Here is a 27,701-nt window from a genome sequence, read left to right as displayed (position 1 = left end):
AAAAAGATACCACAGTAACAGCAGCACTGCTGCGTCTTCAGCTGCAGGAGGGGACTTTAGAAGTGGACTTCAGCTGCTCGAACTACTTCATATCCGGAAATGAATATTATGCGCTATAGCCTACCTATGTTATAGGGATTGTTTTCTACATGTCTACCCCGGATCTATAGGCGCTCAACAGGGTTCTTGAAGTGCGTAAAGCTACAACAAAAGATACAAAACGAAAGGGGAACTGTAGCCTACCTTCAAAATAAAATGTCACGCGTGCCCGATGTATTTATTCTACAAAAACAATCTTTAACCAATAACGTTTTTTTTTCTTTTTGTAGCATTGTCTCAAAATGTACCTGCTCTGGATCTGGCTATGTATTTGTGATGTCATGAAAGACCATGCAGACTGTGTTAACGACAGAATAATAAAACGTTAATATTAATTTTACTTGGTTCCTTCCAAGTCATTCCGATTAATTTTTTATTATTATTTTTTAATTTGAAAATTGTGGCCGGAAGTGGCTCGTCATTCTGACTAACTCGACGGTGATGCGCTCCAGAGGCAAAGACGCACACTTTGCTGCAGATCACATGCACAACGAGCGAAACCTTGGTGTGTTTCTGCGCCACCGCGAAGATTCACCGCAACATTCCTGCATGGATTACCGACCTGACACACCCGGAACTCGTCTCAGATAAGTAGGAAATACCTCCACCTGTTTTTTCCCAGACCGATTCCCATCGGGATCGAAAGCAGCAAAGCGAAAAGTACGCTTTTAAAAGATTCGGTGAAGCCTATTGAGACTTTCGGACTCTCAAAAACATTTCGGATCGTTGTTGGCCCTTAAAAGGTGTCAAGTTTTATCTCCAAGCTCAGTCTTTGTGAATGCGTGACGTGGAAGTAAACTCTGCATTACTGTTGGATGAAAAAGCCCAGAGACGCACACTTTGGGAACGAGTCTAAATTTAAAGCTCTGGGATGTAGCTTTTGGTGAGCACAGGGGAGGATTTGGACCTCAAGAATGAACTTTGGAGGCTACTTCTGCTTACTTCATGCGCTCTAAAGACGCATCGAACCATGGGTTGAAAGCGACAATGATAGACCGCGGGGATATTCAACGTGGGAGGGAGCAGAATTTTATGTGTTATGTAATGATTGACAGTGCCTGATAATAAGTGGAACATCACAACTAACGTCAGCCCCTCCCCGCCCTCCCCCCTTTACCCCTGTCCCCCCTCTCCCCCCTCCCCTTTGTGTCCAGGAGGCTAAGGAGTGGTCAATTAAGTAAAAGGTAACACCGCAGCTCTTAAAGTAGTCGAGCAAGATATGTCATAGGTCAGTGGATACATAATATTCTACTTATTCCTGTCAGAGTCTTTAAGACAAGCCGAAGGTTATTACACATCTTTGAAAGCCTCATTTAGAAAAGGCTTACTTCTGTTCCTCCCTCCTGGAGCCAGTCTCAGTTTTAGAAAGATTTTGTTTAGTCAAATGAACATCATGAGGCCCCAGACTCCTGCTTTGCTCCGTGCTGATTTGGCATGGTCTGACAAGATGCCTGTGACTTCAGTAAATCAGACAATCCTCTGTGTCTCAAACTTCCTTTTACACTCTAAACTCTCTTCTCGGCACTGCAACATTTTTAATGGCTATTAAGATGCTATAATGCTCATTTCTGCCCTCAGCTGTGGGGATATGTAGTCACCCTGAAATTCTCAACCTTTAAATCACTGACTTACTGTTTCTGACCCTCTGAAGCTCATAGTTCATCTTAACCAGGGCCTTTGTTGGTCCCTCCCTCCCCCCCACTCATCAGGGCTGGTGGGGGGGGGTGGATCTCGACCCCACGGGGTCAAAACTGTGGTGGTGGCTGGTGGTGGTCATAACCTTAGAGGCAGGGCTCCCAGTATGGAGACCAGCCCAGAGAGCCCCAACCGGGCAGTGGAGTACCTCCTGGAGCTCAACAACATCATCGAGAGCCAGGCCAAGCTCCTGGAGACCCAGCGCCGGCGCATTGAGGAGCTGGAGGGCCAGCTGGACCGGGTCAGCCAGGAGAACCAGGACCTGAGGCAGGAACGCAGCCCACGGACACCTGGTTCGGACACCCCGGAGCAGAACCACAACCACAGCCAGCCTCTGTCCCTTCCCGTCCATCATGGCAGCGGCAGTGTTGCTGGCAGCAGTGGGAACGGTAGCCCCTCAACAACCCAGACAACCGCTGGATCAGCCACAACTCCAGGCCCGAGCAGGGAGAGGAGGACCCACACCAGGCTGACCCGAGGTCTGTCCTGTGGCTCCTCCACTACCGAGCGAGATCGGCTCGAACGGACCGACAGCACAGACACCAACACTAGTTCCACCTTACGCAGGAAGTAAGTTCTCTTCTAGCACAGAAGCCTCATCTTTTATTTTATTCTTCTGCGTGAGTATGGCTTTGTGACAGGAATGTCAGGAATGGGAGTGATCTTGTCCAGTTTGCATTAAATTATAGCAACGACTACAGTCTGCATAATACATTAGGTGTGACAGAGCATTTGTATGCTAAGCCCATATAATGACATGCTGTACAGAGCTGCAGCTCTTCTAATCATCAGAGATAATTCACACATTAATGGGACTAAGGTGGAATATTTTAATACACCACCCTGAGGAAATATGCAAATTCCTGGAGGATTATGGGTAGAGTGATAAGTCATCTAGGCGTCTATTGCATCATAGTGCATTTAATTTTGCCTGCAGAGGGTTTAATTTACGTAATGATCACAGGATGTAGGTGTGGCATAGGAGTATGCCGAGGAAAACTCCAAACCAGGCAGGATATGGGTTATGGGGCTTTTTTATGGTGATCGGAAATTTCTAGACCAGCAAAACTTTTTTCTATGAAAAAAAATCCACAGTGTATTTTTCTTTTCCTCTTCACTCTGACCTGTAGGCTGGTTGGTCTTAAAGAGGGAGTCAAAACTCAAGGCTGGCCTGAAGTTAGAGTGCTACAAACACAGCTTTGGCAAACAAATGCATCTGTCCTTCCATTTACTTTCTACCACACACACACATGGATAGAGCTGGTTTTGTTCTGGAAGCATTAAGCTTTGTGAGTAGGCAGCAATTCATGTGAGAAAGTGCACAGTGAAATACATTGTTTCAATCTTAGTGACAGAAACCGTTAGTCCTTGTGCATATGGCATTTGTTTGTGCACAACCACCTCAGTAATTGTTACTGAATTTTACTCTGATTAATTCTTCAGTCCCGCTCAACTTATCAGTGATTGATTCAGACTACACCAAATCACTTATCAATTACAACTGCATTTTCCGGTGCTGTCTGCCTCTGTGAACCCCTCCCATCATCCCTGGGGTGAGACTTAGTCATTAGACCGAAGCACATATTATTTATTTATGTGGGTGTTAAATACAGCAATGAATTGCAAATGTAGATCTTGCTGATCTTCCCTTGGTAATCGCCTGTAGCAGTTGTAGCTGACTTTGGATCTAGACTCAGACAAGCGTATCATATGAAGTGTCACATTTAATAAAGGAGTCACCCGCACAGTAGAGCCATATTGTCCCTGTCTGGCTGTGACTCAGTCTAACCCAGCTGGCCTGTTAGCTTGGGTCACACCCTCTCCTCTGATTATGGATCAGATACAGGCTTGAATTTCTTCATTGTTAGTGTCCATGACTCTCTATATATGGCTGCAATCAGAGAAAGAGACAGAGGGAAGGTAAGGAGGGCGTGGAGGGGGAGGGATAGAGAGAGGAGAAAGATGACAAGGGGGAAAGTGATTGAGCGACCTTACTCAGCATGCCTCAGTCTAAAAGAGAAAAGGTGGAACACACACACTGATTTGCCATCTGTCAACAGGGCATGTGTGCGAGAGGGAGAGATGAGAGGGTATCCTAGGCCAAAGAAGGCAAGGCTTAGAGAGCTGCCTTTGTTTTTGTCCAATTAGCTTTGGTTCCTCCAGCAGTAGTCCTCATCTCTGCCCTGTGCTCTCTGTGCCTCACATAACACACACTTTTCATTTCGGACGAAGAAACTGAAAAAAACTGCCCCCGTTTTTAGCCATGCGTGAAGCAACTGCATCAACACAAAGTCGCTCCTCTTCTTTCTCCCAGCGGTGTGCCATAAACAGCTGTACCAAATGCTACCCTGTCCTTCTGTTAATGGCAGTGTGAACAATGTGAGTCTGGGGGCCTTGGGGGGGCAAACTCATATTTGACGTCAAGTCCCTTCTTCGAGAAGCTGCAGGGCTGAGGGCATTACCACAGTTAGGTGCAGCAGATGTTTTTTGTTGTTATTTCGGGAAAGGTCATGTGAGTGCATATTGTACGAGCCTATTTATTGAATTTAATGTATGTGCTGGTGTGTGTGTGTGTGTGTGTGTACAAAAATGTGTGAAAGAGGGAAGGAGGAACAGACAGACTGCACCAGAGATTAGTTAGTGTGTCCAGAGTATAATTAACACTGACCCAGGGGTGATAATTGCCACGGAGCGTACATGTGTTACGATAGGTGTGTCTTTTTGTGAGTGTGTGTGCGTGCGCTGAAGGATATCACCTGGGACATCCATTATTAGACAGCTAATGTGACCCTGCCGGCTGCCATACAAGCTGTCGTGTTATGATGATGAAACAGCTCTCACTGAATGGGTGACATTATGTGGTGGATACAGGCAGCTGTGCTTGTGCAGCTCACAGGGCGAGAGGGCACCTAGAGGTCTTAATGACAGCCCCAGCGGTGCTGAAACTCAGAGCAGTATTATTATAGAATGGCAAGAGAGGTGAGCTATCTTCTCCCTTCTTCACTTTTGCTGTCAATGTCACGGTGAGAGCGTTCACAAGCTCCAGAGGGCCCCATGAAGGTGCTTGTGCCTCTGTTCATCTGTGTGATCCATCATCGCTCCATCTGCCTCCCTCTCCTAGCAGGACACTGTGGGCATGTGCTCCGCTCTCTTTGAAATCAACATTAATTCTGTTTAGGGAAATATGAGGAACAGTTATGGGCTTTAGTTTCACAAGGACCTTAATCTGCAAATTTTGTGAAACTCCACTACACATAACCCCATCCCCTTTACAACCCCCACTCCACCCTTCCCTCTCCTTTTCTTTCTTTATCTCTCTCTCTCACATAACCCACGTACACACACACACACACACACACACACACACTTGCTCTCTCCCCCTCGCTGTTTCAGTTTCCCACTGCTGCAGTTATGACTCAGAGAAGCTGCAGAAATTACTTTTGTGCCGTTCTCTTTCTCTTACCCTCTTTACTAACCCGTTTTTTCCTGCTTTTAACTTAGGCACATTGTCATTTTTCCAGATTAGATATTTTTTTCTTTATGTTAATAACCAGTTATGAGCTTGTGGTATGCAGTATTTTAAGCAAGAAGCACTTTACACCATATAGTTGCTAAGATAGTGCAGATGCAACTTAAGAGAAATGAACTAGCCTCCAGGCAAATGTGTGGGTAAGCTCAGCGGAGCCTGTGCTGACCTGCTCCAAACAGTCTATGTGATGTGATGGGAGGTAATGTATTCTCTCTGGACTCACCACAACTTTCTAGAACTACAGTGAAGCTGCAGCCACTGTTCTCGCTCTTGTTTTTATTTTCTATTTTGGGATACGTAGTGGGTTAAACAATGCGTAATTTTGGGCCAGAATTAAAATATCGCAAAACCGCTAATCATTACAGTGATGCAGCTTAGGCTTGACGTAAATTTAAATGATGGATGTGCGTGTGGGAGGCAAGTGTATGTGGGTGGTGTTTTTTTGCCTTCTACTCACCATTTCTGAGCGAAGTGAGTGTTCGTGGCTTCATAGAGCGTGTGCACTGACACATATTTTCAAGCAACAGTGGCCCAAGCGCCTGCATTTCATCCCCGGAGCAGACTGACCAGTGGCCTTGGCCGTCTCTGCAGGCGCTCACGTTCGGCACAGTGAGGAACCCGGGAGTTTATGCATAATTCACCCACACATTTGTTTTTTCATGATTATGCGTATGACACATAAAGGAAGAAGGATTTACAGGTTTTACAGTTTCGTTGGTGGTATCACGTTTCATCTGTTTTGAACAGTTTCTTGGCAGTATACATTGCCTAGTAGCATTATAATGTATAGTAACAAGTAGATGTGGCAACATCTCAGCAGGCGGACTGGTTTGTGACAGAATAAAAGCTCATGGGAAATTGTTCCGTTTATGCTACAATCAATCAGTCTATGCACGATCTCAGGTACCCTGGATGCATGACCTTGCCTCTGTCATTCATTCTCACGCCTACAATTATTTTTCATTCACCGTCTGTCAGCGTATGCCATCTGAGCTGACTTTGGTGAAATGGTGGGAGAAGTAACTACTGTAGCTGTGATATAAAGTTTTTCATAGGAGGTGAAATGTCATTGGATCCAGAGTGCTGTGAGAGATATATTGTAGTTGCTGTGGAAACTGTAAAGCCGTCCTCAAGGCAGTTACGATATTGCATTTCCATCCACTCTCTCTCTCCGTACACCTCCCGGTGTGGGGGAGGGACAGCTACATATCCTGATCTTGGCACAACTTCCTCCCCTTTTTGCCTTCCTCTTGCTCCCCCCTCACTGTGGAGCTGCCTCTCTTGCTTCCTTTTAAGTGGCAGCTGCGTGCATGTAACAGTTGTGTCCGAACAACAGTCGTGGTAATCTAACATAGAGATTAGCGGTCTTGCTTTGTTATTAGCGAGGAGGGCAGAACGCTAAGCCTGGTGTCCATTCATCACGGGGGTTAAACATCACTGTGGTCAGCATTTGATGAACACAGGTGCACGTCCATGGTCTTCTCCCAGCTGTTACTGTGACTTTATTCATTGCCTTTACCGTTCAAACCCTGATGAGTGGCACTTTTGAGGCAGGATGTTTGTCAAACACTCATGCACACGTTCTGTGGAGCAGAAAAGGGAGACTGGTTACCGTGGGAACGCTGTGAGCTCTTCTGTGAAGAACTCTGTGGGCGAGAGACACAGAATAGAGATGGAGAGAAGTGAAAGAAGAGAGGGTAGGAGTGGGTGCAGGAGCAGGGTGAAAGACAGAAGCAGGATTGAATGACGGCTTGATGGGGACAGCGGACATATACTGAAGACAGCTGAGTGCTTCAGCGATTTATTTGTCACAGGTCACAGGTTCACCTTGCGATGTGGATTCTCTGGCAGGCAACCACAGACATTTAGTCATGCTTCATGACTGAGATCTGTTTCAGACTATCCCCCCGCTGATCTGCAGGGATACAGTTTTCTTGAATTACTCCTTCTGTGTCTCCCACATCGCATTTAAACAAAGTGTAATTGTTCTTTACCAGGCAAATCATATTATATCACATATCAATGTCAAACACACACACCTGCGGTGTGCAAAAAACACAAAGTCACAGGGTACAGCAGGTGCCCGGTGTGTGTTGAGTCGTAACTGTAACTGTGCCCCTCCTTGCCAGTGCTTTCGCCTGGCACTCAACCGCAAACACCCACACATGCAGCCCGCACTGTTGCCAAGCAGCAGGAGACTCATCCTCGCGATGGAAAGCTGGGGAGGGGGCACTGCTTGTGGCAGAGCTGGTGGTTGGGGTTGGGGTTGGGGGGGGGGATGTGTATTAAAAACATGCTTAACTTTAGGCTACAACGGTGCATGTGTGATTATCAAACATCTTTGTCAGCAGGAGTCAGGTGGGTCACATGCTGGAGGTGGGATGACGCAGTGCGCTCCCACACTCTTATTTCATAGACAATGCTGGAAAACAAATGGCTCACAGTGGAGTGGCACACAGTGTGTTTAAATTGGACGGTCAGATTATCGAAGTATTACCGTGACAAACTACGTGGATGTAAATGGAAGTGCTCTCTGAATGTAGGCTGTTTTACGGTTGTTGTTGTGTGTGAACGTACAGAAAAACCTGCCACAGAATAACAGATGATGTCTTCCTGTGATCACGGCATGTAAGCCTTGCTCCCACTCTCCTTGCTCAACTATACATAAACTCACCTACACACTGACACCCCTGCACTGCTGGGTCATGGCATCGGTGTCGAGGAAACACTGATTCCAGCAATCACCATCACTCCTCATCCTGTTTCCCTTTCACATTCCTCCTCCCCACTCCATCATTCTCCCCTCCATTCCTCCTCTCTTGATTGCTTTCACCCTTGCCCTCCTCCATACTCAACCTCTCCCACTCTCATGCAGCTTTCTCTCCTCCCACTCCTCTTCCTGCCTCACGCCTCTGTCAGCTCACTGCTTTAAATACATGCCACCTCACTCATTCTCCCAATGCATTGTGCTTCCTTTCAGCCTGGACTTCCGGTGCCCTCTCTGCTCTTCACTAATCTTTTGACCTATGGCAGCTTTTTTCAAATCTTGATCTCTTCTTTTTATTATGTTGTTATTCTGTGTGCCCCTGCCAATAACAGAACGAGAGAGTAATGCATACTAAGAGTGTGTGGGTAGTATGTGTGTTTTGGTTTTCTATGGAGGAGTAGAAGAAGGGGGAGGATGATTGGAGCATTGTGTGTGCGCGCGTATGTTTTTCATGGCACTCGGGGATTCAGGCATAACTGCTCATGAGGCAGAATTCGGATCCCAAATGAACCTGTCAACACTTGTCACACAGGGGATACTTTCAACAGGAGGCATTAGTTACTGCTGGTGAAATACAAATCTTGGCAGTGCTGGACCACAGTGTGTACAAGCTCAGGCTTACATAACAGCACCCCTGCCTGTGTTCTCATCCCCATTGAAAGAAAAACAGGTCAAAGGGTTCATTTGTGGAGAATATTTAGCTTCTCTGTCCTATAGAGACCAAATAAAGAGGAATTAACAAGATGGCGGTCACATCTTGTCAGGATATTTGGCAATATAGGATCTTTGCTTGTTAATTAAACCTGAACATTGTCTCATCAAGGCGCTGACTTCTAACCTCTGTGTAATCTTTATAAATAGGAATGAACAGGGAGCTCTTGTTCCACACACTGCTGTTAAAATAGCCACTGACAGCTTATTCTCATTTAATTGGAACTTTTTATCATCTGCTCTAAGCAAATGCGCGCTCCGCCTACATGATTATACCCTTAAACACTCTCATTTTTGCCACTCTTATTCCCTTCTGTTTTGAACCTCTTAAACTCTTGCTGTTCACTGTGCTGGCCTTGTGTCTTCACATTCAGAAGACAGTGTCACTGTGAAATGCTGTCAAACATGAATTGCATTTCAGATTATATGATCAGTGGAATTAAAGAAGGCTGGGGATATTCTACTTTTTTTTTTGTTGCAGTCAATAAAGTGCATAAAAAGACCAAAACTAACACTATTATTAATCTGTCCTTTAGTATTTCTTACCCTTTCTTTCATTCCCTGTCTGTGGCTCTCAACCCCCACTCCATTTGTTACTGCAGGAGAGAAATCTTTTAATTTGCAATAGCTTTTTTTTTTTTTTTTTGTATGTTTTGTTTTGTTTTGTTTTTTTGGCCACTTATGTGCAGCTGTAACAAGTTGTGAACACATTAACAGTTCATCACCTTTTAAGTTAATATGGTAAATGTGTTAACAAACAGTTTCTGGCCACCTGTCAAATATAAGTCTAATATTTGCTCTCTTTTAGCTCTGTTCTTGGTGTGTACAAGCTCCTGGGGGAATAAGTGCTGTTAAGTGCTCCTTTATATTCAGCAGCTAGTTGCAAACAGTATCTGCTGAAAATGATGCCATGAGAGCAGTGAGATTGAAATAAAACCGTGAAAGTTACAGCTGCACAGCCAAACAATACTAAGACAAATCTCCATAAAGCTACGCGTTGCTGCAGTGATAACTCTCTGTAGTGATAATTCTCTGTAGGGTCATCATTTTGAATAGCCCCCTTTGATAGATCATTATTATAAAAAATATTGACTAAAGCAGCTAGCAAGGTGGTGGAGTGGTTACTGCTGAACCTGCATCCAAACCTGGGGTCTTTCTGTGTGGAGTATGCATATTCTCCCTGTGTGTGTGTGTGTGTGTGTGTGTGTGTGTGTGTGTGGTTTTTCTCCAGATACGCCAGCTTCCCCCCACAGCCTAAACACATGCAGGTTAGAATAACCAATGACTTTGAACTACCAATGGGTGTGAATGGTTGTCTGCCTCTATGTGTTTGCTGGGATCGTGACACTGTACAGGATTAGCAGTAGCATTAATGTATTTCACTTTCTTAAAAAAAAAAAAAAGGTTCAGTAATTTCCTAAAACTTCTTGGCAAACTAGTTTTCAGAGAACATCACTAAAACAGGCATAAATACATATTTGGAAATTTTTAGCAGCAGATTTGTTGCACTATTGAGTATTTACAAGCAGGATGGTGTAGGTGGGTTTGACTCAAAATAAACTATAGTGCCCATGTTCACGGTAATGAAGAATTCTATTACCCTAAATGGCTCATTGATGTGTTTTAATATTTTTAGACAATGATGGAGCAATGCTTGTTCAGGATCAGTTTTATTTTGCTTTGGTCTTTTCATGGAAAGAAAATAGAATATCTTTGAACGTCTTGTGGCTTTAAATGAAATGTTTCTTTAATGTCAATATTGCTTTTCAACTAAATATACTGTTTCTTAAATACTGTTTGGTTGTCTAACACAGCTGGCCATAAAACAAGCCGGTCAGCAGCAGTTAAATGCCGCAATCTCTTATTTCCTGCGTCTCGTCTCTGTCCCATGGCTTTCTGAGAGTATTTCTCTGCTAAGGTGACAGAGAGACTGCGTGTCCTTGACAGCAGCTGGCCCCAGTCAGAAACCAACCATTTACATGCTAATCTCAACCACTGCTCACTCTTCAGCTTCTCACTCACATTCTGCAGATGGAACATCTCTAAATTAAGCCAGAGTAGACAGGGAGCAGAGAGGGTTTTGCGTTATAATGTATGTGCACTTTTGCAGGCATTACAGAAAGTGCTTTCCCAACTTTCATACAGGTCGAGCCCCATAAGAACTCTGCTGTAGACCAGTATAGAACTTTATATAATTCACTAGAGTTTCTTAAACAAAATTCTGGCTCTGAGAATATAGTTTTTTGTTTTTGTTTTTTTTTTTTTTCTTAAACTGACTTCTTTCCTTGCTTTGTGTTCCTTTATAAATCATCTCTGACGTATCTTCTGGGAGTTGATTTTAAGGAAACCAGTTGTGTTTGTGGGGATGTGTCTCTCAAAGATGTGTCAGCTTGCCTTTGGCATTTTCTGCAAATGCATGCCACTCTGTCCTCCTTTTTAATGTGCCATTCCATGTGCAGCCATTGCTACTCTATAATTTTTCATGTGCAGCTTAAAAGCAATTCTTTTTCTGTCTCTCTTTCTGCTTTGGTGCTGACTGTTTGTATGTCTGTTTCTCTGCTTTCTCAATGTGTGTGTGCTGTCTGTCTCTGGTCCTTCCTGTCAGTGTCCAGCCATCGTCTATCTCAGGGCAGCCCATCTCGGCTCCCACCACTCCTACGGCAGCGAGCAGCGCTGCCTATTCCACTCTGTTCCCCACCAGTCTGACCGTTCACAGCTTCGTCAGTCTCCATCAGTACTGCTGCCCCTCTACTGACCAAAGCTTACAGCAGGAGGACAGGTAAGGGCCACTGCAGGGCCTGAGTACAGTGAGTACGACACAATAAAAATTAAAACACCCTTCAACCCCCAAAAAAAGCTCACAAGTCACCAGCAACTATCCCAAAGCCTGTCGGTAACTTCCAGCTGGCCCTCAAACAGTGGGCACCATCACTTTCTTTGCATCCCCATGTACCTGCTTTCCTCCTGCACCCCCACCCCCTCCTAAGAGCCTGTGCTTCAGTCTCCTAACACTCCCAGGTGTGACTAATAACTGGAGTTAGGCCTTTCTACCAGCTTGAAAAACATACAGCACCTCACAGAAAGCAAGAGGGAGCAGTTATCTTCAATAAGCTGTGGGACCAAGGTGGACTGAGTCACAAGTGAACCTGGTGAATTCTCACCCTCTTTTCTTCCCTCATTTATCCTCCAACTGATGATGTTCTCATACACATCAGTACATGATGCTCCAACACTGCCATCTAATGGCATTAGACAGCTGTGTTGTCCATATTCCCAGTGTATAGGAAATGCCATTTGTTAATAAGCATGCCTGTTATTTGGCCATTTTACATAAAATTCAGCCTGCAGTATTTGCTTTCTGCTTTTGCTGTTTTTTCTGTCTCATGTTGTTGTTTTTTTTTCTTTCACTGTCCTCTTTTCTTTTCTCTGAATTTTCTTGTCTGCCTTCCTCTGTATCTTTCTGTGTTTTCACCTGTCCCATCTTGCTTTCCAAGAGAGGAGGGTGAGGATGAGGGTGCCCATCAGTTCTGTTGCGCTGCCTCAGGCTGCAGCAGCCCCTCCTCTCGCTGAGCTGAGGTGTGACTGACCGCACAACGACTCACTCGCCAAATTACCTGTGAAAAGACTTTCATAGTTTATGCTGCCAGAAAATGGAGACCTCACTGTGTAACAAAAAGACAACAGGCAAAGTCTTGCTGCGTTTTAACAGGAAAAAAAACAAAACAAACAAATGCATGTATGTTTTTGTGACAATAGGTATGTGTGCGATCGCTGATTTATTCATGTATCATATGGTTTGTGCGCTAATCTACATTTTAAGGAATCTTGATGTTGTGTTCTCTCTGTATTCTTTGCTATTTATTTCTTGACTTGCAGCCATATCACGCTGTCAGAACGCATCAGCATTTGTCTATTCACTACTGTCACAGTCATGCTTATCCTGTGTCCACTCGTTGAGTCATGTCAGTTCGGATGTGCTCGCTGTGCAAATTGCTCTAAAGTCCTTTCCCCAGCCATTATGCATTATGTCTGAGAAGCTAGGCTGATATATGATCTAAATGTATGCAGTTTCTTTAACATGTTAATTGTACCGCTCCTATAATATTTTCCTGTTATTGTGTTTATTCATATTCTTGAAGAGGTTGATCCTGAACAAAATAAATATCTCTAGTTCATGTAAACACTTCATTTCTTTCTTTTAAGATGTGTTTCAATGTAAAGTATTTATCACTGTAGTTGCTGTGTTTTTCAGTCATGTTGGTATGCTGCTTGTGGATACGCTCCTCACTCATCTCCACCTCAAGTATTCATCCACAAAACACACAAAAATTAATTATAGAAATTCTATTTTTAGTGATATAGTTATTGTGTGATGCACATAATGCTTGACTGTTAATGCTTTACCCTGCAAAACACACAGTACGTAATCTGCTATTGCTGGTAACCTCATTAGCATATTACTGGTGCTGGGGGGGAAAATATGGTTTTAAATTTACTTTGTGTCTGTGTAACCTGTCTCTGTTTAACCACAGAAAGTATATTTGACTTACATTCAGAATTCATAGTGCTTAAGTATTACAAAAAAATTTTTTTGACAATACTGTCATATCGTACACATTTTTTTAACAGCTATCCTTTTCTCTTTTCTTATTTCATAAGACACTCATTGTGTCTTATTTTCCATTATGAACAAATTTCAGCTCAGCTGCTTCAACACACTCCCCTTGTGTCCTTGCTATGTCGACATTACAGGCATCAAGGTTAACCTCTGTGTCCCATCATTTGGCTCAGAAGTGGGATATGAACACAAAACAAACAAAAAGTACACGTTTCTTATATTTACCTTCTCCTTTTTTTTTTCAATAAATGCTTGCACTTCTTCTGTGTGTCTGTTCATCCATTCCTGTTATTACCTGGAATGCTGTTTTTTTTGTGTGTGTGCGTGTGTTGTGTAATAAAAGTGACTGTGCATATGCTGCTGAGGGTGGAGGGGAGAGGCTGGGCAGGGTTAAAGGGAAGTTCATAGCCGTCAAAATGCAGTAAAGAATGTAGCCTGTACAGCTTTGCAGGGTGAACAAGAGCCAATGTGAAAGTGTGCGTATGAAAGAAAGCAAATGAGTGAGAGAGTCAGAGAGAGGGTGTGTTTATTATTACGCTGCTCCAGTTAGTGTGGGACCTTTCTCTGTCTGTAGCAGTATGGTAAGAACTCGACTTTTTTTCACTCATCTTTCAGTTGTAAAACTCTCCCAAAAGAGCGTGTAGTTTGTGTGCCAGTGAGAGGTTACACCAGTGTGTCTGTGTGGTAGTTTAAACTACATTCATATTGTGGTTTTGACATGTGGTTTGTACAGTAGATTGTTTTCAGTCTTTGCACTTAGTGGAGGTAAAATGTGAAAGAGTCATCGCAGGTACACAGCTTGTGCAACATGGGGTTTTTTAAAAGTTACCATTTGTGAAGAAACTGAAATATAAATGGGCTACCTGTATGACATAGTGTACATACTGTTCAGATGACATCTCTGTATGAAGAATCTGCCAGACATGGGTGGCATTGACGAGAAAATGCACATTAATCACAACTTGGAAAAACTACTTTAACCGTTAAGCAAATGAACTATATTTACAAATGTTTTTAGAAAGACTTGCCATGTTTGTTTAAATTGAGGCTTTGACAAATAAATAAAAAAGAAACATCACAACCATGCCATTTGTCACTGAAGACTTATCTCTTCATTCTTCAGTGCGAGAGATTATCTGATCAATTTCTGCTTAAAAACTACTGCCAAGTTTCAACTGCGTTATCATCTGTAGCCTGACTTCATATGCCCTGGGTTTAACATGAAGTTGAGTTCTTAGTTGACAAAACTACAGAGTCAGACTGAGCTCAGACTGTGTGTGTGTGTGTGTGTGTGTGTGTGTATGTGTATGTGTGTGATGGTAAGCTCACAGCTTGAAACAGCAAAGTGGCTGAAGAGTGTTGGCGGCTGAGGAATGCTCCAGTCTGACCCATGAATGATTTTGATTGTTTCCTTTCAGTTGGGCAGGATGGGATCACATGTGACAAAGAGCATACTGATTGTTCTTATAGCAGATTTATTTCCACAGTGGAGAGAACATTTATAACGCTGTGCTCTCTTCTGCCTATAATTGAAGCTCTGAAATTATTGGTAAATGCTATCACATCTCACATCACCCAAGTAATTAGCTGGGATTTTGTTGAAAAGCTGCTCTGCTCCTACTGTCACTCATAGTCCATATGTGAGTCCATGTTATGCTTTTTTGCTAATAAGCTTTGGAAACACTGGTAAAATTGACAAAAACGCTGAAGAGCTTAGAAAGAGAAGCAGTAACTACATAGAGTGAGGTGGAAATGAGTCAGCAGGTAGGTCAATGCAATTATCGGCATCTCTGTGGCAGGCAGCAAAGAGGTTAATCCCGTGGCCTCCATGTCCTGCTGTGGGTTCGATGGCACAGTTGGACCTAGTGCCAGTCTTTTTCATAGGCGCACATACACGAATGCACATGTTGTTACCACATCAATATTATATGAGCAAGGGACAGAAGGCAGGGGGCTGCATGGAGTTGACGTACTTTACAGCACACGCCGCACAATCTCCATTCACTTTTCAGTCTCTCTCATCAGAGCTTTTGTCAGTTACTGCCCACTTCTTTTATTCTCTTAACGCTGTTAACGTCACTCTGCTGTTTATTAGACGATTCCAACCATCTGTTTCATCTCCAATTAAATGGTTGGAGGTAGTGAAAGTCTTAGTCCTAGTCTTTATGAGGGAGACTCTAGAGAGAACCTCTCTCTGGCAGTGTAACAGGAATACAGGGTTTCTTACATAAATAATGAGGTGGAGATGCCAGCTGTGATATGGCCACACTCATGTTTTATACAAGAAACTTTTTACTCGTATGTCATCCTCAACTTGTCTCTCACTGTATATTACTGCCTGGTTCCTGCTGCAGGCAACAGCAAATGAAAGTCTTCTTTAACGCATGCATGGTTGGAGGTGGGGAACGGGTAGTTTCATAGGGGAAAAGAAACAACGCTAAAGCAAAATTTGTTTATTTTGTCTCAAATATTTCATTAAATTTGGAAAGCTTTATTAGGTATCTCTCAATGTGTAAATCCTTCATAGAAGAATACTTAGAAGAAAACCAAATGTGTGATATTTGCATGGGTCATACTGCATCTAGAGATGAAAATCAATGTGGATTCTGACACATAATCAGACCAGTTGATATCTGATTCCGAGACAGTTGGTCCACTAGAGAAAATGTCATTTCTGTGTGATTATCTTTATAAAATATGACAGCTGAAGGTAAAAATGAGCTATTAATATACAGTGGCAAATTTATGAAACCAGACCTTGGCTCCTGAATGTTGCATTGCATGTATTTTAGGTTTCTGTGACTCAGTTGAGTGAAAATACCATCTGTGCCTGCTGATGTGGATGGCAGGAAGTTACAGAGAGGCTGAGTCCCCGTGTCTACCTGTTGGCACTGTGCAGGGGCACTCATGTGGCTAGTTTCCATTCCTGAAAAGGAGCTGTTTCAGACAGCTATGAAGAAGATAGAAATTTCTATTCATACAGTTCATTAAACACAATATACAACTATTATTATTATTTCTGAATAAACTATCTATCTAACTAGGTATGAAAAATATATATGAATAATTCAGGCTTTGGTTTGACAAACTAACACAAGTTTCTATATTTACAAGGCTCACTCCACACAGATATGTTGTTTCAATTGTTTTCAAAGCAAAACAAGTATTATGTAGACTGTCATTCACAACCTGTGGAGCATCTTCAACACCCACCTCAGTGGTAATAACAGTCAATAGATTGTCATGGCAACTACGCTTCTTATCCTAACAACTGCCTCACCGCCCACAAAGGTCCCACAGCAACCGTCACCAAGCAACCCCCTCCCTCTTCTCAGTTTCTCTATTTAAGGAGCAGAGGAGGAGGAATGATAAATGATGCTGCCCGGGGGGGGGGACATTTTAAGGGGAGTTGTTTGCTTCAACTTGTTGCTCTTAATTATTTGCTTAAAATAAAAAAAACAAAGCTTGTTATGTGATGAATTCCTTGTAAACAGTATCAAATCCACTGATTTCCTGTTAAATGTGTACAGCTTAGCATATCTGTGAAGCTGTGAGCGTTCCTGTAGATGTCAGAATTGGATCTTTTTATAACTGGGTTTATGCATGACTCTTGAGTTATGCAACACAGTGGAGTTCTCAGTGTAGCTGTTAGACTGAACAATAATTTAGCAGGGCCATGTGTTACTTGAAGGCACAGGATGTCCTTTTGAAAGCCCATGGTTTCCCCTTCGTCCATTCCAAACATTCTCAGTGCTGGTATAGGAACAGACGGTGGTGTTTTTATTTCTGCAGTATCACTTACAAGATCAGCACTGTAACAAATTAAATTACCTCCATGTTATTTCCGTGTTCCCTGAGAACCACCACCCTCCCCCCCACCTCTTGTCTTGTTTCTACAAACTAAACACTAACACAGGAAGTCTCTGTGATCCAGTAGAACAGTGACAACTCAAGAAAGGAGGCAGGACATTAGCTGACCTTGTTGTCGTATGTCTTAAAATGTGATGCGGTGCCTAAACTGTTTGCAAAATAGAATCCACTAAAGCAGTGCTTTACCACCAAATATTTTCTATTTCATATGCTGACTGTAATGCTCACATCCATGACCCTGCTTTGTTATGGGACAGGACACAGCTGACAGAATGGGGTGTGGCTAACAGAAACAGGAAATGTGGGCAAAAACATATGACTGTAGTTGTTCTCCTAAACGCAGACTCGAGGTGGATTTTGTAAGGGCAAAAGTGCGGAACTGGACACTGGAAGATTTCTGGACTTACTTGAATCCTTTGACGTTTCATAATTATTGCTATGTTGATTCCTTTTTTACTGCTGATTTAGTTGCAAATATTACACGCTTGCTATTTCTTTTACGTAATACACTGAGAGAGTGAATGTGGAGGAGAGATTTTGTCACATGATATTTCATTGTGAGCTGCAGGTGGCTATGTTACCTCTGCTGCTAACATAATCTTTTTTTTTTTTTTTTTTTCTGTCAGGATGGTGTTACTGATATGTGGCAGTAGAAGAATGTGTTTTAGTGGTTGGTGATTCCTAAAAATAACCTGTCGTTGTTGCATGTTCACACATGGATACAGAATAACTGAAAGAGAGAACAACAGAATGAAAAACATGAAAAAGCACTGCATAACCACTACTAGGCTTGGCTAAACATAGTAGTATATTAACCCATTCTCTAAGACTCATTAAAGGAAGGAGATAGAGGGCAGAGACCATCATGTCCGTTGGATCACCAGCTCTCTGCATAGACAAGGAATGTTGTCAGGTCTCGGAGTTTAGCACTGTTTAGAAGCAATTTACTGGCGATATCATTTACTCGTTGACCATGAGTTCCACTAAAAGGTGGTTAGCTACACGGCGCTCTAAACTCTACATGTAAGTCCTTGCATGTTATCTCTTCAGTGGTACTTCCACATATTCAATGACACTGAACTTAATCATTCATTCTGCAGTTCCACACTTCCAAGTGTGTTTGGTGCAATATTTTGTCAACTGACTTGTGACTCATTCTAACAACTTCTGCTGCTTTTCTTCTGTAGTGTGGAAGGGGAGTCCCAGTGTCCAGAGTCGGGCACCCACAAAGACAGCTCTTTCAGCCAGACGCCTTACCTGCGTGGTTCAGAACGCTACAGTGACCGCAGCAGCAGCGCGCCCTCTGGCACCAGAGGCCCTTCATGTGTGGCCGCCTCCAGCTCAGCCAGCTTGGCCTGGGCACTACGAACACGCCACCAACCCGCAAGTTTGGCCCTCCGCAAGCAAGAGGAAGAGGAAAACAAGAGATGCAAGGCCCTTTCAGACAGCTATGAACTCTCAACAGATCTACAGGATAAGAAGGTATCAATGCTAAGGGTACTGTTTGTCCAAGGATTTGTCTTGCACATGTTTGTATTTGGCATTTCTTAAAGCCATGGGCACACATGTTGTGGGGGCAAAACATGAATATATAATCAGAATTCTGATTACTTCTCATATTTTCCCATTGCCAGGTGGAGATGTTGGAGAGGAAGTACGGCGGATCCTTCGTAAGTCGCAGAGCAGCTAAAACCATACAGACGGCATTCAGACAGTATCGCATGAACAAGAACTTTGAGCGCCTCAGAAGCTCGGCCTCAGAGAGCCGCATGACACGCCGCATAATCCTGTCCAACATGAGACTGCAGTATTCCTTTGATGAGCGCCAGCCTCAACAGCAGGCCCAAACCCAGACAAACTTCACCCACAGTGTGGCTATAGGGCCTCCACACTCCCCTGACGCAGACCGCTCAGGAGACTACACTCACTTAGAGGACTCCTTCTCCAAACAGGTAACACTAGTATGAGTTTTCTTTTTATCTAGAGAGGATGAAATGCAAAACATAATCAAAACCTGACCCTTTAAACAAACAGGCAGTGCATATTAAGAGTAATTTTGTCAGTAATTTTGGAGTGGGCTGCATACTGTTAACAGTGAATTTTATGTGCTCACCCACTGTAATACTCATCTGTGTCTGTCATGTAATAATTTTACTGTAATACCAAGTTTTCTAACATGTGGATTGCTAAAGTAGGAAGGAACTTATCCCACTTTGCCTTTCCTCTAGGTGAAGTCTTTAGCAGACTCAATAGATGACGCCCTTACCTGCCGCGCGGGTCGCGATGACTCCCAGGAGGGGAGCAGAGAGGGTGGAGGGATAAGTGAAGACTTTGGGGAGTGTGTGTGGAGCAGCAGCAGCAACCCCTCCTCTCAAAGGGGGTTGGGAGAAAGAGCCAGGGGGCCTGGAGGTGGACTCAGTATGCATGGGGACAGTACAGCCACATCGTACAGTGACGTCACCCTTTACATGGATGATGGCATGCCGTCCTCCCCTCTCTCCCTCGACCGGGCACCCAGCAGCACAGATACAGAGTACTGGGGCCCTGGTGGTGGTGTTGGAGGGCGTGAAGACAGCAGGGACACTGAGGGAGGGGGCAGCAGTAACAGTCGGCGCAGCACCCCATGTACTGAGTGCAGGGACTATCGTCTGCGCGGCGCCCATTTGCCTCTTCTTACAATTGAGCCACCCAGTGACAGCTCAGTGGATATGAGTGACCGTTCGGATCGGGGATCTTTGAGCAGACAGCTGGTGTATGAGCAGGAGCCTGGGGTCGGAACTGGCTCCCCTCAGGGAACCCTCAAACACTCCTCCAACACAGGCACCCGCCCTTCCCCCACAGCAGCTGCCCAGGGTCAGACCCGGGCTCCTGGCAGACCCATACCCACACACATCCCTCACCAGGTGGCAACTCATCACCACCATCACCACCATCCAATCCATCACCATCAGTACCCTGACACACCTTCATCCTCCTCTTCACCTCAGCAGCCCCCCACCACCCCGCTGTCCTCCTCCTCTTCTACAGCTCTGCCCCCTGGAGGTCTGGAGCAGCCGTGCTGCTCTGATGGAGACAACGACTCACTCAACTCCACTACAAACTCCAATGAGACAGTAAACTGCAGCTCGGGCTCCTCATCTCAGGACAGTCTGCGGGAGCCTCTGCCTCCTCTAGGCAAGCAGACCTACCAGAGAGAGAGCCGCCATAGCTGGGACTCTCCACCCTTCAATAGTGATGTGGTGCAGAGACGCCAGTATCGCATAGGTCTCAACCTCTTTAACAAGTAAGGACAAATACCATGAGTAGCTTATAGGTTATTGTACAATTATTCTTGTAAAACTGGTGGGAACGTTTTTGTTCACTTTCTGTTGACTGTAGGAAGCCAGAGAAAGGGATCCAATACCTGATAGAAAGAGGATTTGTATCTGACACTCCAGTTGGGATTGCTCGCTTCATCCTAGAGAGGAAGGGCCTCAGCAGGCAGATGATTGGAGAGTTCCTGGGAAACCGACAAAAACAATTCAACAAAGATGTTTTAGAGTAAGTATGGGAATGCAAAGCCTGATAGAATTTATAAGCTTGTTATTATAGTTATTGTCATTAGCATATATTAACATGTTGTGCATTAGAGACATTAGACTGTAATACCTGCTGTGTGTATTTCAGCTGTGTGGTGGATGAGATGGACTTTTCAGGTATGGACCTGGATGATGCCTTGAGGAAGTTCCAGGCGCAGATTAAAGTTCAGGGAGAAGCCCAAAAAGTGGAGAGGCTCATTGAAGCTTTCAGGTTCGTACATGCTGGATACAGTATAGAGAGAAACCCAGGTCATTGCTAACTGATACGCCAAATTTAAGCTGCTTGAGCATGTTGCGTCTGTGTTTTATGCAGTCAGAGATACTGCGTGTGCAATCCAACCCTGGTCCGGCAGTTTCAGAACCCTGACACCATCTTCATCTTGGCCTTTGCCATAATCCTACTCAACACAGATATGTACAGTCCTAATGTCAAAGCTGAGAGGAAGATGAAACTAGAGGATTTCATCAAGAATTTGAGAGGTGCTTCCAGACACACAAAAAAACCCACATACACGTCATTCATGACAGATATCAGGTATTTAGGCAAGTAGTTACAGACAGTAAAAAAGTCCCTTTTGACATGTGACATGCAGTTATACTCCAACTGTGTAAAGGGATTTTTAAATATTGTATTTGGATAAAAGTGTGCATAACGATGGCCTGTTGAAATTACAATACATGGAAGAATGTTCAATGATGAAAGTGCCTTTTACTAATAACAAAGGGTAGGACACATATTTAGCAGTGCAGATTATCTTTGTTATGAAAATCATGGAACCTCTAGATTATAAAATTGCAAATATACAAAAATGTAATGGCACAGTTTTGATTAACATTATCTCCTAAAACCCTCTCTTTCTGTGTCTCCAACCAAGGTGTGGACAATGGTCAGGATATACCCAGGGACTTGCTGGTTGGGATCTACCAGCGAATACAGAAATGGGAGCTACGGACCAATGATGACCATGTGTCCCAAGTGCAGGCGGTGGAGAGAGTCATTGTGGGCAAAAAGCCTGTGAGAGTCTTTGGACAGTCTGTGAATTTATAATATTTTCAGATGTATTAGTGCTTCTGTAACAAGAGGGCATCCTGTTGTAAACAATTTTAAAACTGAACAAGGCATCAAACGTTTATTCAATTATTTGTACTGTATTTGTCAATATAGGTGCTGTCCCTTCCACATCGTAGGCTGGTGTGTTGCTGCCAGCTCTATGAGGTCCCTGACCCCAACAGACCTCAGAGGACGGGGGTGCACCAACGTGAGGTTTTCCTCTTTAACGACCTTCTTGTGGTAAGACCCACATTTATCACTTTTCACAACATGGTAGATGCTTCCACAATATAGTTCAGTTAAAAGGCATTGTAAAAACAAAAAAATACCTTTCTGTGTTGTGCACCAGGTGACCAAAATCTTCCAGAAGAAGAAAACCTCAGTGACCTATAGTTTCAGACAATCTTTCCCTTTGGTGGAGATGCAAGTGCACATGTTCCAGAACTCATGTAAGAAAGCAGTGCACTTTTCAGGTTTTTAACTATTCTTTAAGTACGATGATTAAGTCTCCGGTTTACGTGTCTCTGGTTGCATCTCTCAGATTATCCTCATGGAATCCGGCTGACCTCAGCAGTCCTGGGAGGGGACAGGAAGGTTCTTATCGTCTTTATGGCACCCAGTCAGCAAGACCGCACCCGCTTTGTTAGCGACCTCAGGGAGAGTATTGCTGAAGTGCAGGAAATGGAGAAATATAGAGTTGAATGTAAGTACCCCATCTACTGGCCATTACTGTGAACTGTAACTTTTAAAACACATAATCCTAAACTCCAGTGGCTGTGAGGAAATGGAGAGGTGGTTAGATTCTTGTTCTAATTGGTTTATGGCTCATTCTTCTCTGCACCCTGTCGTCTTGTCATTTTAAATTCCCCTACGCCCTCTGTGTGAATTTACAGCGGAGTTAGAGAAACAGAAAGGTGTGATGCGGCCCAGCTTGCTGACTGGAGGTGTAGTTGGGGGAGGTGTAGGTGTGAAGAGTGATGTGGTGAATGGCAGCCTGGGAAGGACAAGTTTTGATGACAACTGCTCAGTGGGTGAGGGTCTGAAACGCACAGCGCTCAGCTCATCTCTCAGGGACCTATCAGAGACAGGTGAGACAACAGAACCTCAGTGACCTCAGTCAGCTGGGGAGTAGAGCTTCTACAATGGTTCTGTTCTTTGTTTCTATTGCTACATCATATTCTTCTTTCTCCTTGATATTCAGCACAGGTTTTGCGGTTCTTATCTTTTTCAAAAACACATGTAAATAAACACTACAATCTTCCGCTCTTTCCTAACCTTGCTCTTCCTCGTGGGGTGCAGGGAAACGTGGTCGCAGGAACAGTGTTGGTTCTTTGGACAGTACCATGGAAGTAAGTTGCAGTAAGATTAGATTTGTGGAACCCTAACCTTTAACAGACCTGCATCTCCCCAAACTGGTCCTTTATTTTCCCAAGCACGCTCCATGTGTGCACAGTGTGCATATATTGATGGTGTTTGCTTGTATATGCATGTGAGTGTGTTCCCATGTGTCTGTCCTGCAGCCGACTGCGCGCATTCAGCATGCCCTTCACCTCCAGATAGTAATAGTTCTTGTGTATGATGATCAAAGTGGGAACAGGGGCTGTGTTGTAAACTGTTCCATGATTTTTTCTAAAGCATGATGGTACTTTATCCTCCCAGGGCTCCATCATTAGCAGTCCACAGCCTCACCAGTGCTATCCAGTGCCAGGTGTCGTCCCTGGTTGCTATGGAACAGAAGACTTCCGGCCTCACCGCCCCATCCTGAGCCCCGGAACGGGGGTGGGGGGTGGGCCGGGGCAGCAAAATACCACTGCTGGGACAGGAGTTGGGGGAGTCTCCAGCAGTGTAGAGAGAGCAGGAGCGGGGAGCGGCACTGGGGGGAGCAGCAACAACAACAGCAGCTCTTTCCTGGGTTCCCTGTTTGGCAGCAAACGTGCCAAACCACCAGGGCCCCTCATTCCACCGGGGCCACCCTACCCCGCACCTGTCCCCCCACCGACTACGGGAGGGCCCCCTCCTCACTCCCCTTCATCTCTGTGCCAGTTGGAAGGGGGACCTTCCAAGATCCAGGCGCTGCACGCACAGTACTGTCACGCGAGCACCGTGCAGCCACCACCACCATATTACCATCACCATCGCTACCACGTCCAAACTGTCCCTCCTCCTTTACAAGGTGTGCACCCTCATACTATACAGAGAGGCCCGCTACCATGTCGTCCACCGCTTGGCCTACCACTCGCCCAGCACCCGCAGCTGGCCCATCTCTCCCAGCTATCCCAGCATGGGCTTCCGGGTCGTTACGCCAACATGGTGGTGGGATGTCCCCCCCCCCTTTCTCCTCTCTCCCAACATTCCCAGAACCCACAGTTCGCTCTGTACCACGTGCAGCCCACACACTCTGTCAGAGGGGGCGGCGGCCCTGGTACCAAACTTCCATTAACCTTGTCTCACTCCCACCCGCACCCCCACGCACACTCCCAAACCCACCCCGGACACGTGCACACACCACACCCAGCCAGCCACAACACACACCAAACACACTTCATATTCGGCACTCTACCGCACAACCTGCCATCCGCTACCGTCAATGCGCATCACGCAGCCTCCGCCGCCCCGTATCTGCCCCAGTACCCTCCTCTCTCTTCCATCCCCCCTCCCCCACCACACTCCCCTTTACCCCCCCCTTCGTCCCCCCTTACCCCTCTTACACCTCTCTCCCCTCACCCCCCCCAGCACCCAGGGCAGCCTCAGCAGGGGCCACAGGTGACGGGTGCTGGACAGACAGGTACAGGGGGCAGCTCCAAATCCAAGCCTATCAACCGGATAAGTACCGTAGTGTGAGCAGGGTGTGGGGCTCCAGGGGTCACAGGTCAGATGATAGAGTTGAGGAGGTAGGCAGGGTTAGGGCTAGGACCAAGTCTGCCAGGACAGAAAGTAACAGCAGCAGTGCTAGTGATAAGAGGAAACGCAGTTTGCTTCGTCTCTGTTACTTTCACCTGCGTTTCCCACATATGTAGGTGGAAATAAGAAGCATAGCTAGAGTTAAAGCAGCATGTGCACACACCCTTCGAAACTGTGCACACAGAAACACACACACATATATGCACATCCACATGACCAAACGCTCCACACATTTCCATAAAAAAAATCTCAAAAAAGTTTATAGCCATATGATCTAGGATTAAACTAAATCTATATCTAGGTATATTGCATCAGTTGTCATTGTTTGAAGTCCATATGAGACTATCTACATGTACAGTACCAAGATGTGACAATGTGACACAGGAAAAACAGAGACCATATTTATCCAGCTGCTTACATGGGGATGTAAATAAAGACTAAACCACCAAATCCATTCCAGCAGAGAGTTGCAAAAAATGTCCCTTGACTTTGCAATAATTTTCTTGGCTTCATGATGTCCCTGTCCATTCTTGCAGTATCCGCTTTGCTGACAGACATCTTTTCTTTTTCTAAAGAAGACCTCAGATATGTTGCTTTGTCTTAAACTTTAAAACCAGTGCACGGTTTCCTGACAGTCTTTTGCTTAATGGTCTTTTATATATGTCAGCAGGAGCCAACTGGCTTTATAATGCATTCCTTGTGGGGTATGGGAATTATCGATACAATCAATAATATATTTTGAATGTTTCTGAAGCTTCTTGCTGTTTTATTGATATTATAATATACCTGCGATGAGTATGATGAATATTGTCCAATAACTGTTTTGACTAGTGATTAATTGTATCAGCAGATTTTTGTACATGGTTATAGAGAGTATATGCACATATAAATTCCCTCAATTTGCCATAACCACCAGAGGGTGTTCCGATATGTGAAGTGTGATATATTTCCATCATACCATGGTTTCCACTGAGTTCATCTTTTTAATAATTAATATTATTGATTGTTGAAAATAATGAATGAGGTGTAGTTTTGTTAAAATTAATTTGAACATTCCCCCTGCTTTTTTGATTTGTTCGATGTGAGCAAATGGGCTACACTTCTCAAATGTGGTAAAAAACAAAAAAAACAAAACTTGAATTTGAATTGATTAAAGTTAATGTTTTGATTTTTATTTTATTTTATTTATTTATTTTTTTTTAGGCTCCCAGTATTGTGGAGGTTTAAACATGAAAAAGATTTAGATTTTTGATGACGTTGTTCCATCACAATTATACAGGGCACTTATGTTCACTTCCTTGCAGCCATCAGATTTAATCATTGTGTGTTTTTTAATGTTTTGAAGAAGCACGCTTTTACATGAGGTTTTGTGGTTTTGCACACGTGATGTCTTAAGTCAGAAATGGCCTTCTTCTAATCCGCCCTCTCCTGCCACTTTTAGAAATCTCTTATAACATTTTGTGATGCCATGGCATCCTGCTGAGGGCTTCTTGTTTAAAAAAATGACAAGAATGTAAAAAAGCCTACAGGTACATCCTGTGTTTCCCTTTCTTTTGTTTTTTTTTTTTCTGTGGGCCTTGTGTAAGTGTTATCCCTTTTGCTACTGCAGTTTTTAAAGTTGATTGAGCACTGATATAATTTACATTCAGTGCGGCCAATTACTGTAAAGGAAAACTACATATATTCGGAATCAGGAGAGAATTAACGGGTGAGAACAAAATAAAGAAATCTATGGAACTAGCTGCAGAAAGAGATAAATAAATTAAATAATATTGAAATCTTTCAGAAAAGTGTTGTGTTGAGCTTTTGGAGAATGTCAGGAATGTCAAATGAAGATTTTATAAGTATGTGTTTGCAAGCCTTTTCTTTTTATGGTGTCTCTTTTGACTCTTCTTGCATGGATATATCTGCACCTATTGAATAGATTGTACTGTATAAACCTGAATGTATATAATATACTATACATAGGCTTCTTATCATAACTATGGGATGAACTACTCCCAGTCTGTATTCAGGTGAGTGCTAGTAAGTATGTACATATAAAGGTGGAGAGGGATAGGAGATGTTGGCCAAAAGGAATACTGACTTCTTTTTCTTTTCTTATTAGTTCAGACTGAAGGTGAGAGAATGAGTTATCATCATATAAATTAAAGCCTAAAAATGTTTATATGTCAGTGCACTTATTGATATTATTTTAAACAAATGATTTCAATTTTTTTCTTTGTGTGTGTATTATGTGTACTGAAAGAATAGAGACCTGAGATGTGAATAATATTTATTGCTTCTGATAAATTAAAGTGTCCTTGCAGTGAAGTGGCCTGTGTGTAATTCTTGTGGCATTAAAGTGTATTTTCACCATTTGTTAATTATTAGATAAAGTTTAGTATAAAACATTAATGATCTATCATGGGTGGAGACCACCTGGGATTATGAGGGGCCTTGTAACCAAACGACATGAAGGCATTTGTTACTGGGTTTAAGTTAATTTCATAGGATTTTACATTTTATTGAGTACATAAAAATGACCATGTTGTCGTTTATCAGAAAGTAACTGTGAAATTTGAAGTGACAACAAAGCACAAAAAATCTAAACTTTCAGGACATTCATTGTCAAGTTATTAAAATAAATTAATTAATTAATATTTTATTTGTACCAAGATGTATACTACTTCATACTTGAGAGTGGGATATTGTGCTTTCTTCTTAACCTGTCTAAGCTGTTGGAATATAAGAATAAGATAAAAAAGATACTGGTCTAACACTTTGATCAGTGGGGTGAATATCTTTTTACAATATAATATAGTTTACATTTAAATGAGATTGCTTATTTATTTATTTATTTAGTTAGAATGTATTTTGTACCGGGAGTGTAACTGCGTTGT

General features: G+C 43.6%; 1 protein-coding gene across 3 annotated transcripts; it reads left to right on the top strand.

Annotated features, from left to right (window-relative positions):
- Positions 1 to 550: 550 nt before the first annotated feature.
- iqsec2b (IQ motif and Sec7 domain ArfGEF 2b) lies at positions 551 to 27,132 on the top strand. 3 transcript variants are annotated; one of them, XM_026333667.2, is made up of 14 exons: positions 551 to 2,364; positions 18,477 to 18,771; positions 18,924 to 19,241; positions 19,518 to 20,572; positions 20,668 to 20,829; positions 20,956 to 21,078; positions 21,181 to 21,347; positions 21,743 to 21,882; positions 22,033 to 22,158; positions 22,268 to 22,367; positions 22,460 to 22,621; positions 22,812 to 23,006; positions 23,218 to 23,267; positions 23,578 to 27,132. In XM_026333667.2, exons 1-14 carry the CDS (start codon positions 1,901 to 1,903, stop codon positions 24,757 to 24,759), a joined length of 4,539 nt encoding a protein of 1,512 aa, XP_026189452.1. In that variant the 5' UTR covers positions 551 to 1,900; the 3' UTR covers positions 24,760 to 27,132. The 3 variants fall into 3 exon arrangements, with proteins under 3 accessions (XP_026189452.1, XP_026189450.1, XP_026189451.1); XM_026333665.2 differs by lacking the exon at positions 23,218 to 23,267 and having other exon boundaries at positions 1,901 to 2,364; positions 23,578 to 23,727; XM_026333666.2 differs by lacking the exon at positions 551 to 2,364 and adding an exon at positions 17,402 to 18,312 and having other exon boundaries at positions 22,812 to 23,718.
- Positions 27,133 to 27,701: the final 569 nt, after the last annotated feature.

The sequence above is a fragment of the Mastacembelus armatus genome, chromosome 7 (assembly GCF_900324485.2).
Source record: "Mastacembelus armatus chromosome 7, fMasArm1.2, whole genome shotgun sequence".
NCBI lineage: Eukaryota > Metazoa > Chordata > Actinopteri > Synbranchiformes > Mastacembelidae > Mastacembelus > Mastacembelus armatus.
The sequence above is the reverse complement of the archived record's forward strand: the minus strand, read 5'-3'. Positions and strand labels throughout refer to the sequence as shown.

Bases quoted from the DNA above. Each gene is read 5' to 3' on its own strand.
- iqsec2b (XM_026333667.2), top strand. From the start codon at position 1,901: ATGGAGACCAGCCCAGAGAGCCCCAACCGGGCAGTGGAGTACCTCCTG. The intron at 19,242-19,517 runs GTAACACTAGTA...CCTTTCCTCTAG, and splicing joins AGGACTCCTTCTCCAAACAG to GTGAAGTCTTTAGCAGACTC. The intron at 22,159-22,267 runs GTAAGACCCACA...GTTGTGCACCAG, and splicing joins TCTTTAACGACCTTCTTGTG to GTGACCAAAATCTTCCAGAA.